Genomic DNA, 13,452 nt, shown 5'->3' with positions numbered 1-13,452 from the left:
GGTCTTGTCATCATACCTTGTCATTTATACTCCAAGGAGATGAGAGCAAGCCATGGAAACATCCAGTGATTCTCATCAAGCCCGACAAACTTGACATGAATATCACTGCTATTACCCAGTGTTTACCCAGCATGGGATTTTTTTTCCCTGCCTACTGAAATCTTTTAAGGCTCTTAAAGGTGAAATTTTCCAAGTGTTGATGAAAATGAATGACTTTTTGCTTTGTGACAACCTAGAGGGGTGGGATGGGGTGGGAGGTGGGAGGGAAGAAAGTCCAAGAGGGAGGGGATATATGTGTACCTCTGGCTGATTGATGTTGATGTATGGCAGAAGCCAGAACAATATTGTAAAGCAATTATCTTCCAATTAAAAATTTTAAAAAGAGTGAATGACTTTTCAATGACCACACTAAAATGAGCTATCATATTTCACACTATTTCACTAGCAAAGATGAGGAAGGTTGATATGCTGTTAGCCAGAGTTCTGGAGAATGGATGTTCTATGCTGCCAGAAGGAGTATAAATTGGTATGTTTATAAAGGACAGTCTGGCAGTATACATCAAAACTTATTTACGTTTTTCTATAGTAATTGTATCTCTAGGCGTTTACTCCAAGCTTATAATGGAATATGTGCCCAAAGATACATGTGCATGTATTTTACCACAGCTTTGATTTTTGAAGTATTTATATCTTTCTATATTGACTTTTTTTTAATTGAGCATAGATTGCTTTATAAGCAGTAAAACACTGATGCTATTTTATATATTGAAAAATACAATTATTCTATCACAGGATTCTTGGATTATGACTATAACTCCTATTTGATAAGAACTACAGCCAACAGTGACCCTGGAAACTACTGATTTTCTCTTTACTTTCTGACAAGCAATAGAAGGAAAAACTTGTAGAATCATTACTGGATGAAAGGCAGGATGATTTGGGGGAAGCAGTATGATTAGATGAAAAGAATATGGAAATCAAAAGACCTAGGTTTGGAATCTGCCCTTGCTTCTTAGCTGCAGTTGTGATTTAGGCAAAGCTGCTAACCGTTCTAAAACCTGTTGTGAAGATAATTACTGTCTTTCTCCGAGGGTTGTTTCAGTTTCAAATAAGATTAGATTTCTGAAAGTTTCTTTGCAGATTCTATGGCTTGGGAATAACAATAGTCAACTTTATTGAGTACTGTGTGCCATGCATTATACTAAGCACGATAAGAAATTGCCTCATTTCATCCCTTGTATCAGCCCTGTGTGGTTAATGGCTATCCTCCTCTCTTACAAGTGAGGAGGTTGAGACATAGACCTAGAAGCCTGCCCAGGGCAGCAGCTGTAAGAAGTGGAGCCATGATAGAGAATCATATTTGGGGAGCAGTGTAACGAGGTCTCTAAGAAGTGTTCATCTCAGCGGTCTGCTAGACTTCTTTGATGAAGATAGCAAGTGTGAGGGAAGGGAGAACCCAGCGAAAATAACCTAGCAACAGAGGTCTCTTTTCTTTGTTAAATTATTATGGGTTTGGGAACATACTGTGGGGAAACTATGAGATTTAGAAATCATATGGATAGATTTTATATGGGCTTATTAATACTGAAGTGGTCTCACTGAATATTTTTAGAAATAACCTAGAAAAAGAAAAACCAGAAAACAGAATTTCTTCTGAGATTTGAACATTAAGAATACACACGCAAAGGAAGTGAAAAGAAAACCTTCAGTGGAGTTGGGTTAAACATATATCCTCCATCTTGAAGATGGCAGGCTCTTAGCTATCAGTAACATCCTAGGAGGAGATCTTGTGGACATTTTTAGATCGTATATATCACTTCTGTTGTCTCTCCCCTCACCTTCACCCCTTTTTAACCTATTCCAGAGATCCTGGGTATCATCACCAGAGAGCACATGTGAAGCACAACTGGAAAACCTATTCCCCTTTAATAGAACACATTAGCAGAGTTCTCCTTGCTGTGAAGTAAGAAAAAAGCATAACGGAACTAGACCAAAGTCAATGATAAGCAGTTAACATAGTTAAACAAATGTAGTGGTTTTCACATAAGAACAGACTGAAAGGACTAGGATTTGTCAGTCTGGAATGAAGGTTGGCAATGTAATTACTTTCTAAATTTAAGTGTGGAGTATAGATGAAGGGTAGATTGGTTTGTTTACCAAATTCTGTGGCATCTTGCCTCATCTTTACCATCCAGCTTTTACATAGATTGGAGGCATGGTCCTGAAGTATAAAAGGATCCTACTTTGTAAAAGATTATACCCTCGTATCATTAGCAGTCTGAAGGCATTATGCTTTTGAGATCTGTCCATGTGAAGTTTGGCCCCATAGGCATTCTAACTACATTTTCAAAATCTGAATAGTTCAGTTGCAAGATCTGAACTCAGTTACACAAATCACGTTTCCATAATCTCGTTTTCTTCATAAATAATTGATTAGGGAATTGTAAGTAAAAAGAAGAAAATACATAGACTCATTATGGATTAATACTTGAGAGGGACTATGTTCTAGGGAGAAACCAACATGTCATTTTTTTTAGGTGCAAAGACTATATGGAGCAAATTCCACTATCAAAGATTGTACACAAATTTTCCAAGGTGGGGAGATTATAATAAAGGTTTTTCCATTCCGGGTCTGCTAGAGCAACTCTTTAACAAAATAGGGGCCTTCACAGGAGGCCTATGAAATAGATAAATAATACAGAATAGATAAATAATAGATAATAAAATAGATAAATATATATATTTGTGTAGCTCTTTAGAGTGTTTAAAACATGGTTTTACATACTGTGTGGAAATGATGCTTGAGCTGGCTTGCTGGATGTTTGTTTTGTTTCACAGCTATACAGTCAGAGTTCCATTATTTATATATCTGTAATTCCTAGTTCTTTTCTGAAGCAGTCTCTTCAGTTACTGTTACAGAGTTCAGTTCAGGGGTGTGTCATGATCCTTTGGTTCTTATCATTGTATACTGTTATGACTTTTAGGTCTGTGTTGGCCACAAACAGTTTTGTAGCAATGGAGAACTATATTCAAGTGCTTTGCTTATTTCTTTCTTTCTTTTCTTTTTTTCTTAGATCTATTCTGAGGACCAAGATGCATTTGGGGGATGGTTACAGAAATGAGCCATGGTAGGCAATAAAAATATACATTCAAAGTTGAATGAAACATCCATCCTGGAAGGGGAGCAGACCCTTACCAAAATGTTGAAACTCATTGCTTTGTTACTTGTTGAAGAATTCAGTATCTGTCAGTTTGCTTCTTAGATTTCATAGATCAAGAGTGTTTTCTTCTGTCATTCTAGGATTATAGAAGAATTAGTTTATAGGGGACTTTGAGAAATGATGGTGGTTTCTTAAAGTGTGTGCCACTAAGCATTAATCCTGAGACGGTTTCTTGGGGAAAAAAAATGTTTTGAGGCCAAATTCTTTTGGAGAAACTGCAAATTGGGTCCTCTCTTGGAATTTCATGGTACACGCTGATCCTATTTATTGAAACATTGTAATGGTTAGAAACAACTTAATTCATAGATAGGAAAGCAGAATCGTAGAATATTACACAGCAGTTAAAAATTAGTGAACTAGATAGATGTGTCTTCTAACATGGGTGGCTTTAGAATGTTAATTTCAAAAAAAAAAAAAAAAGCATATTACAGAGTGAGAATGTATAGTTTGTATGTTTTTTACAAATGATATGCTTTTATAGTATACCTGTATAACGCTTGAATTCTTTTGCTGCTGCTGCTAAGTCGCTTCAGTCGTGTCCGACTCTGCGCGACCCCATAGACGGCAGCCCACCAGGCTCCACCGTCCCTGGGATTTTCCAGGCAAGAATACTGGAGTGGGTTGCCATTTGCTTCTCCAATGCATGAAAGTGAAAAGTGAAAGTGAAGTTGCTTAGTCGTGTCCGACTCTTTGCGACCCCATGGACTGCAGCCTACCAGGCTCCTAAGAGGGAGAATTTTCATGTTTTATTTATAATAAAAATTAACTAAATACAAATAAAATGCTTGTCAAGTGCTCAGCAGGTTACTTTCTTTTTCTTCATTGGAGATACCTGCCCCTGCTAATTTTCAAGCATATCTTTCTGTTTATTAATTCATTGTTGTAAGTTAAACTGAATTTTGAGCCCTGGTATTATTCATAGACTGGGAAGAAAATGTTTTCATTATAGTCTATTATAATGAAACTTTTTCACACATTGTAAGGAATAAATGAAGTAACTTATATAATGGTCTAGTCTGTGCGGATTCTCAAGAAATCTGTTTATCCAAAGTTGTTTTGTTCCAAGAGATATTTTGGAGAGCAACAAAAAGAAGTTTGAACTTGGTTCTGGAGCAGCTAGTGAAGAGTTAAGCAGCGCCAGTACACAGAGTGGAACGTGGTTCAAAACCAGTTAAGCTGACAGAAGCAGACCGCCTTTTGGTCCTTCCTGTGTTAGTAATGCTTTGTCCAGTTTCATGGATCTTCTTTATCTTATTCTCTAGACTTGATTTTCATTTTGACATCTTCTGAGTCAAACTTGAAGGCAGTGGTGATTCTATTTGACTTTACCAGTTGCTAGGGATCAATTTTAAGGGGCCACATGTTTTGTGTAAATACATAAATACATTTTTCTTTAAGAAAGGGTAATCTGGAAAAAGCTGTAGCCATTTGTCCGGTTTTCCAACAGAACGTTCACTTTATCTCCTCAGTGTGCCTTACGTTGTAAGAGCTATTGTCTGAATTTAAGATTTCATCAACTGTGGAAGTGTCTCTCTAAAATTATTTGCTTTCAGGCATCTGTACTGGCTCCTTTCTTAAAAAGGGCTCATTATTATATTGATATTTTGTGCAAGTTAAAACAGGACTAAATGATCAATCGTTATGCTCAAAAATGTACTAATATAGATTATGAAGTTATAAAAAATCAAATGCACAGTTTAAAGTGTTTATTGGCACCTCTACGTGCTTGCATGTCAGGAAATTCAGAGTTGTTATTAAAACATGTTCCTGATCTTAGTGATGAAATTTCTTCCTAAAGCATAACTTCTTCCTCCTATATTGTTTTCATGCAACCCTCAGGCATAAGCATTGCTAGTGATATGCCTCTTCTATCAGAACACCTAGTGGAACCCAGTCGAATATAACAGTGAACGTGCTAAGTAGGATGACTTTCAGGGATGTTTGCGGCCGCTGGGCAGCCCCGGAGGGTGGAAAGGCTGCGGGCAGGGTGGTCACCCAGAAGAGAGGCGCGAGGCGGCCATCCTGCCCAAGCAGCGGCTGCGCGGCGCACGGCGTGCCTCGGGAGGTGCCGTTCACCACGGCTGTGCGCTGCTGGAGAGAGTTAGGCTCATAACCAGTGACATCTTGTTGTAATTTTAGATAGGGGTCAGGCAAAAGGTACAGAAAGTGAAAGAGAGAACTTACAAAGGAGAACTCGAGCACCATACCTAAATTTATTATTAAAAAAAATTATTTTTAGCGCCCATGACTTCCGGTTTCAACTGTCACACTAGCACTGTAGTTGCGCTGCTCATTCCCTAGCGCTCAACTGTTGGGGAATGTATCTCTCAAGTTTTTGAGACATATGGGCTGGTTTTCTTTAATTGACAATTTGAACTCTCTGTCCCTTATGTGAATCTGTGGTATAAACACCACCAAGTTATTTTACCACCAGTTAATACGCAGAATTGAATGTGAATATGGGCAAAGTCAGTAGATTTGATGTCTGTTTATAAATAAAGTTTAAAATTATTCCCTAGTAACAAGTTTATCAGTGTTCTTTGTGATTTGGTAAATACAACTTAAGTCAGCCCAATTCCTCTCAGTATAAAATCACAGAAATGTTTAAGATGTCATTTCTTCTCAAAACAAGAATAAGAACTCTCTGAGAGTTCTCTAGTTAGTTCTAAATTGTGCATATTGCTGTCTTCCAGGATTTCCCTGTGATCAAGCAGACAGTTCAGGATACACAGTCCAAGGATGAATGTTCACCGCGGCACTGAGAGCGACAGGTTATTGCGGCAGGAGGCCAGCTGCCTGATGGATGAAGCTTCGGCTGCAGCTCAAGAAAAAGAAGCAAACGGTCCAGCTTCTTCTGGTCTTCAAAATCTTACTTATCCTCTAGGTCCCAGGAATGATGGTATGATGATTAGCTCTTTCTTTAGTCTGGAGGGCTCTCTGACACCTGAGCACCTATTCTCCCAGAAGGCATAAATGTTCTTACTCTAAATAATATATCCAGTTAATTGGCTTAGCTTACATATCACAATTATATAAAGCTATTACCAAAAAATCTCCACTTTAAAAAAAATTTATTTATTTGGCTGTGCCATGTGGCACATGGAATCTTAGTTTCCTAACCAGGGATGGAACCTGTGACCCCGGATTGAAAGCACGGAGTCGTAACCCCTGGACAGCTAGAGAAGTCCTTTTTTAAATTAGAGTATAATTGCTTTAAAATCTCCATTTACTTAATCAGTTTAGTACATCTAACTTGGTGATAATAGTATAAGAAAAATAGTCTTGGGTTTGGAGATTCACATTCTAGCTGTAACCATGAATGAGTGCCTTACTCTTTCTGAGCCCTGCTTTCTTAATCTAGACAGCAAGGATGTTAATATTCTCCTTACCTCACAAGGCTAGAAGATACTGAGTTAATGGATGTCAAGGCTCTTGATAAATAGTTAGGTTCTTTTTAACTTTTAATAAAAACAGTAGCAACAAAAATAATAGCAGTTACCATTTATTGAGCACTCACTGTGCTAAAATTTTATTTTTTTAAATCAAGGGTGGCAGACTGATCAACTCTGAACCACTGCCTGTTTTTATAAATAAAAATTTGAAACACAGCCATCACGCCCATTTGTTTACATACTGTCTATGGCTACTTTCCTGCACTGTGGCAGAGACTGTGACCCACAAAGCCAAATATAATTACTTTTTAGCTCTTCACAGAAAGTTTGCTGATCCCTGCTTAGATTAATCTTTTTACAGATGGGGAAGCTGAGGCTTCAAAGGTTATTAGTAACTTGCTCAGGTTCACACTGCTAAGAGGTGGGGGACTGGGATTTAAACCTGTGTCTTTCTGGCTAGCCTTTGCTGACAGAAAAGCAGAGTGTACCTGCCACCCTAGAGTGCCCATTACAGAGAATTTATGCAGCGAATCTCCTCCTGCTCACCCATTTAAGTAGGATGGAACCTGAGGCATCCTTCAGGAATCAGCCCAATTTAATTGCCTCTTTGCTGGAGGAAAAATCAAGTATTCTGCAGAACTGAAGTAATAAATTAGGTACCTAGTTTCATTTTTAAAAACAGCACTTACAGTGCTGAAAGCCTGGCTTGGTGATTAAAGTTTTTCTTGCTACAAGCTTGCCCAAGGATTATGTAGAAACTTAGCTCCTGGTATCCAAACAGAGAGCCACATTGAAAATTTACCAGAGGCTATAGGATGTGAACCCTAAACAGGTTTTTGGTCTAAATTTTGGTTTCCTTTCCTCTAGAAGCAAATGTAGAGAAGGAAATGGCAACCCACTCCAGTATTCTTACCTCGAGAATCCCGTGGACAGAGGAGCCTGGTGTCCATAGGGTTGCACAGTCAGACACGACTGAAGCGACTTAGCATGCATGCATGCATTGGAGAAGGAAATGGCAACCCACACCAGTGTTCTTGCCTGGAGAATCCCAGGGACGGAGGAGCCTGGTGGGCTGCCATCTGTGGGGTCACACAGAGTCGGACACGACTGAAGTGACTTAGCAGCAGCAGCAGAAGCAAATGGGGAAAAATCAAGTATACTCTAGCTAACAGTTTATTTGATTATCTTAAGTGCCTGAAATAAAACTAATTTCTCAGAGGTCATGGGCAGTAATCCTGTTCGTGAATTATTGTAAATGAATTTAAAAGACGTGAAGAGTGGGAGAGACATGAAGGGTGGGAGTGAGAGATTAAATTGTACCTATAACATTTCATTTCTTTCTAAAAAAGTGTGAAGAAAATTTAGGAAAATGTTAACTAAGCAAATCCAGGTGATGTATACATACTGTATTAACTCTAGGCTTTGATATATTTGAAATTTTTCATTTAAAAAAAACACATTATTTTCCATTAACATAAAATATACTAGGAGAACTCCCTAATTCAAAGAATCTTCTGGGACTTCCCAAGCCATCCACACCCCCACTGCAGGGGTTGCGGGTTTGATACCTGGTCAGGAAACTAAGATCCCAAATGCTGCATGGTGTGGCCAAAAAAATTTTTTTAAAAATCTTCTGGTAATCCTTTTGAAAATATTTTTTCCTTATCATCTTCTGTATACAGCCAGATTTCAGATATCTGGTTTTCAGCCTGTTCACATGAGGTGGTATTACACATTTTTAAGTGCTGTTGCATACTTTATTTCAGTTGATAGTCAAACCAATCCTGTGAGGTAGGTGGAGTGAACGTTATTTTCACTTTACAGATAATGAATCAGGTTTAGAAAAGTCAAATTCTTTAAGGAAATGGCTCTTTGGTGATACTAAAACAAAAATTTTGATTCCATGAATGAATTCTAATCCAAGACCATTTGCATTGGAACTTTTCCATTGAGAGCAAGACCTGTCTGTTCAGAAAATGGTGTTGGTAATGTTAGGATTCCCCTATGCATAATGAAAATGCATTTTTCAATGAATTTCTAGGAAAAGTGGGGCAATTAAGAGACTATCACTATCCTTTTTGGAAAATAAAATTTAGAAATGTTTTTTAAGAATGTAGAAAACTAATAGTGTTGACTGATGAAGTTACCAAGTTTCTTAAAATGCAGGAAATATGGTCAGTATTTAGAGATAGAAGTGAAAATGAAAATAAAGTGCCTGTGAAACAAGACTAGGGGAGGTTTGAAAATATGGCAGAGGGTTGCTTGTTTTCCGTAGAAATTCTTCTCCAGTGTTCAATCATTTTATTTTTTGGCCATGCCCCATGGCTTGCGAGACTTCCTTCCCTGAACGGGGATCAAACGTGGGCCCCCAGCAGTGGAAGCAGTGAGGCCTAACCACGGGACCTCCAGGAAATTCCCTAATAGTTATATTTTTAGAGTGCGGGCATTACTGCCTTCATTGCCCTCTCCCCAGCACACAAAAACATACACAACGCAGAAGAAAAAGCTCCTGGGCATCCAGTTTGAGTCTCGAGTTTGTTTTTTCTTTATGTGCTCTAGACAAGTTTTTGCCTTTGGATACCTAAAGCTTGGGGATCTTTTATTTAATGTTTTTTGTTCTTGTTTTTTTAAAAGGATAAAGTTTATTTTTCTCCCGAGGCTTTTTGCTGTCAAGTTATTTTGGTTTGTTTGTATCGTATGATCTTTTAGACCTTCCACTTGACTCTGCCTCTCAGCCAGCAAATCTTCCGTTCCCTCACATGATGTCACTTCCTGAAGATGTCAAAGGCTCTTGCTTCCAGAGTGGGAATAAACGGAATCATGAACCCTTCATTGCTCCGGAGCGATTTGGAAACAGCGCTGTGGGCTTTGGCTGTAACGTTCACTCTCAGGGGCCAGAGAAAGTGACACTTCTTGTGGACGGCACACGCTTCGTTGTCAACCCACAGATTTTCACTGCTCATCCGGATACCATGTTGGGCAGGTAATTGATAATAATTTCCTTCCAAATTCACTCTCTTCTCTATGAATAGAAATACCTGCTGTTTGCCTTGCATTAGATGTGAGAATGAAAACATTGAATTGCTTACTTTTCTACCTTGATACTTTCGTGAAACAGCATAAAAACCTTACATGTGTTGGTGATTTTGGGGGCTAGGTACTTTTGAGCCCCGACAAAGGGGAGTGCAAAAGGTCCAGGTGGCATCAATTTCTAAGACCTCCATCACTAATCAAGCTTTCTGAAACTAGATCTTTGTAGCTGGCTGTTTTTTATGATGATGGCTCTCTCTGTTCTTCATGTTCCATTCTCTGTGCTGCTTCATTCGGAATATAGTCTTATTCTCCCCTCAGCATCTCCTGCCTCCAGCTTTTTATGGCTCGAGTTTAGGAAAAGGAAAGCATCTGTTGAGGAGGATTACCGTCCCAGAAGTATTCTTAGAGCCTGGGCTGGGAGTGAGGAGCTCTCCTTCTAGCCAGCTGAACACACCTTAATGTGTAGAGCAGACTGGGATAAGAGTAAAATCATTTGAGTGTATACACACACAAACATTTGGCTTTTCATCTAGTACTTAATAGTGGATCTTACCTAAAGATTTAACCTCTCTCCAGACTTTGAACTGATTTTAACTGAATTAGAAATCAGAATGGACCACATCATTTGCTGAATTTTAGGCTAAGTGAAATCTAAGCTATTCAAATATGTGTCTACTTACATATATACAAATGATGAACTGGCTGATGAACCAGTCAGTTTTAACTGAAGCCAAGCCTATATATTTCTTAAACATATGACTTAAGATTAAGCTAGAACATTAAAACATTTTCTAAATTGGTTCTGTTTTAGACTTGACTTCATGTCTTCAGTCTTGGTATCTTCACCACCACTTCTCCCCAGGTCCCCCAAAGAAGGTGCTTCTTAGGATAGGCTATCTGTCTGAAGTAGGCTGTCTCTGAAAGTAGTGCTCAAGAAAAGAAAGGCAAGCGTTTTCTGGGTAATGATTCCTTTATCTAGGTGGTTCATCAGTGAGTCAGCCGAGGTCATGAATTCTGACAGTTTTCTTGGGTTTGTTCTGTCCTGTGGCTACATAAAGTATTCATATCCCTGGCCACTGAGCATACAGATGTGGGCCACTAGTCACAGGGGACAAGCTGAGAAACAGAATGATTAGTGCAGATCCATGCCACTCCTGGATGAATGGCTCTGAGGTGGGGTTATGTTTATGGCATGTTGTTCACTATTTTGATTCATTGCTAATAAGCTACACTTCACCCAAAACATTCCAGAAAAAAGTCAGCATTCTTTGAAGACTACTTTTATCAGATGGATTTTTTATGTACAGTGCAGATTTGGAGAGCATGTGACTTTTTTTCAGACCTTGGAAAGCAGCCAGTTCAGGGTGGAGCATAACAGTTTTGAACAGCTGGACAGCAGGGCTTCCCAACAGGTTAAGGAAGGAAAAGGCAGTGAGTCCCTGTTGGGCTGACTGACGATACCACCTGCCCTGTCCTTTGTGCTGGCTTCTCCTTCCACAGCTCCTGCACAGACATGCAGCAGGGGTAGTAGGAGTCATGGGGCCAGTTTTTCTGGAAGGGATCTGAGAGAGGGAGGAGGGATGGGAATGGATCCTCCCTGTGCCTTCATGACCTCTGAAGTCAGCCCAGAGCAGGCCTGCCTCTCTGAAATATGTCAAACTGTTGATGATCTAGTTCTTCCCCTCCTTTTTGGCTTGACCTGAAATTCCCATCATTAGTTAACTCCCTGAATTGAAGAAGGGCATTTTTTCCAGAGCTCGGCTGTAAAATGTACCAGGAAAGGGAAAGCACTAACATCTGCACGAACTAGTTCAGATTCGTCTATCAGATGTTGAAAAGCAAAACTCAGAAAAATCAAGGATGGCGTGCTGGATGGGTACATACTGATGGGTGAGGAGGAGGAACAGGAAGGCTCAGGGCAGGAGACACTGTCACCCAGGATGCCGGTGCTCCGGAGACTTCCCAGGTGCCGCTGTGCGCCACAGAAGCTCACTGCCGGTGACTTGGAGAGGCTGCTTTGTTCCTCATTGCACTCAAACACTGAAAGCAATTGCTGCCGCCTTTTTCTGTCTGAAGGGAGTTTCCTAAGACTTAAGTGTGTCTTATAGGGGTTGAGTCCTGGTGCTCTGTTTAAAATTATATTGTAAGAGGGGAATGGAGTCTTCCAGGATACGGTGAAGAAGGGAGAGAAGTTTCATCTGTGGAGAATCCTGCTTGGAGAGGGTAACACTGTTGCCTGGGTATCTTTCAGGATGTTTGGACCAGGAAGAGAGTACAACTTCACGCGTCCCAACGAGAAGGGCGAGTATGAGATTGCAGAAGGAATCAGTGCAACTGTGTTCCGAACGGTGCTGGTGCGTAGTGACCTCGTGTTCCATCCTCTTCCCTGGGGGCATACATAGTCAGAAGCCTTCAGAGTTCCTCAGACTGCTCTGACTTCAGGGTTTGTCATTTCTAGTTATTGCCTTTCCTGCTTTATTTTCTCTTCCTGTAATTCTTAAGTCCTTCTTGCTTGTGTGAGCTCACTCAGGTATCAGGTTGTGATTAAACATGTGAAGATGGCCAGGAGTCACTTTGCTGTCTAATGAATCACCAACTTGGTGATAGTTCTCGTAACCCAGCACTTTACCTGAACTAGGAATGAATGAGTCAAGGTTGAAGAGGGACATTTTCATCTTGTTCTTTGACTACATTTCCTCTTTTTAATCTCTTTGTAGGATTATTACAAAACTGGTATCATCAATTGTCCTGATGGCATCTCTATACCAGACCTTAGAGATACATGTGATTATCTCTGCATTAACTTTGACTTCAACACTATCCGATGTCAAGATCTGAGTGAGTACAGGAGAAGCTGCCAATTGCATTTGAGCAGCTAAACTTTGAATTTGCTTAGAATTAACATTTTTATTACTAAACAGAAAGCATTTTCAGTGTGGGTTGAAGATCATCTGCAGAGAAGAGACATGGTACTAACCATTCCCTCTTTTGCTTCAAAACTCTGTGAGGAAGTAAACACAGGACCGTGAGTGGGCTCTAAGGTGGCTTGACCCCGTGAGTCACCAGGCTAACTGCTTCCTCTCTTGGGATCTCAACTCTTTAACAGATAAGGATACTGATCCTCAGATATGACACAAGGTTCAGTAATAGTCACAGGACATAAAGTGGCTGGGTACTTCTTACAGTTTATCAGTAACTTAGTGTTTGTTAAGTGCTTTATAGATGTGAACTTGCATTAATTTTCACAATTAACCCTTGAAAGATGGGTGATAATCTCACTTAACAAATGAAAAGATGGAGAAATTGGCTTGTTCAAAACTCTAAACTTTAAAGCTGGGATAACTGATTGTCTGAATACAAACTCCACGCTCTTATTACCTAAGCTTTGTGAAATGATTTTAAAATTCTTTAAAGTTCATGATACATTTTCTTTGATGTTCCATGACGTTCTCTGGATGTGTGGTTTCTCCACTGAGTCTAGTACCCACTTAGAGAAAGTCCCTTGGTGTCTCCAAACCTTAGATTATTCCTCTCCTGTGGTACTCTAAATTGCAGTCCAGAGCATCTTCAGAAGAGGTGCTATAAAGAGGCATCCCCAAATAGTGGTTAACCATTATTTGGGTTAACCATTAACATAAATTAATGTTTATGTTCTGATATTGCATGTTGAAAAAACCTCAACTGATCAGAATGCTCGGGTTTATTAAACAGGAGATTGGTAGAATGTGTAAAGCATGTAACAAATTCAGCTTAATTATCACCTCAGAGCAGGATACATTCTCTGCCCTGAAGTGAGCCACTTTTCT

At 39.6% G+C, this 13,452-nt stretch overlaps 1 protein-coding gene across 3 annotated transcripts in view; it reads left to right on the top strand.

Annotated features, from left to right (window-relative positions):
* Window positions 1–13,452, top strand: part of KCTD20 (potassium channel tetramerization domain containing 20) — a 36,980-nt gene that overhangs the window by 16,870 nt on the left and 6,658 nt on the right. Inside the window, exons 2-7 of one of the 3 annotated variants that reach the window (XM_055571579.1) lie at window positions 3,075–3,128; window positions 4,288–4,432; window positions 5,915–6,120; window positions 9,323–9,596; window positions 11,898–12,000; window positions 12,364–12,484. In XM_055571579.1, coding sequence (XP_055427554.1) covers window positions 5,961–6,120; window positions 9,323–9,596; window positions 11,898–12,000; window positions 12,364–12,484 — 658 coding nt within the window. In that variant the 5' untranslated portion in view covers window positions 3,075–3,128; window positions 4,288–4,432; window positions 5,915–5,960. The remainder of the gene's footprint in view (window positions 1–3,074; window positions 3,129–4,287; window positions 4,433–5,914; window positions 6,121–9,322; window positions 9,597–11,897; window positions 12,001–12,363; window positions 12,485–13,452) is intronic. The other 2 variants (XM_055571578.1, XM_055571580.1) reach the window with 2 other exon arrangements.

The sequence above is a fragment of the Bubalus kerabau genome, chromosome 3 (genome assembly GCF_029407905.1).
Source record: "Bubalus kerabau isolate K-KA32 ecotype Philippines breed swamp buffalo chromosome 3, PCC_UOA_SB_1v2, whole genome shotgun sequence".
NCBI lineage: Eukaryota > Metazoa > Chordata > Mammalia > Artiodactyla > Bovidae > Bubalus > Bubalus kerabau.
The sequence above is the reverse complement of the archived record's forward strand: the minus strand, read 5'-3'. Positions and strand labels throughout refer to the sequence as shown.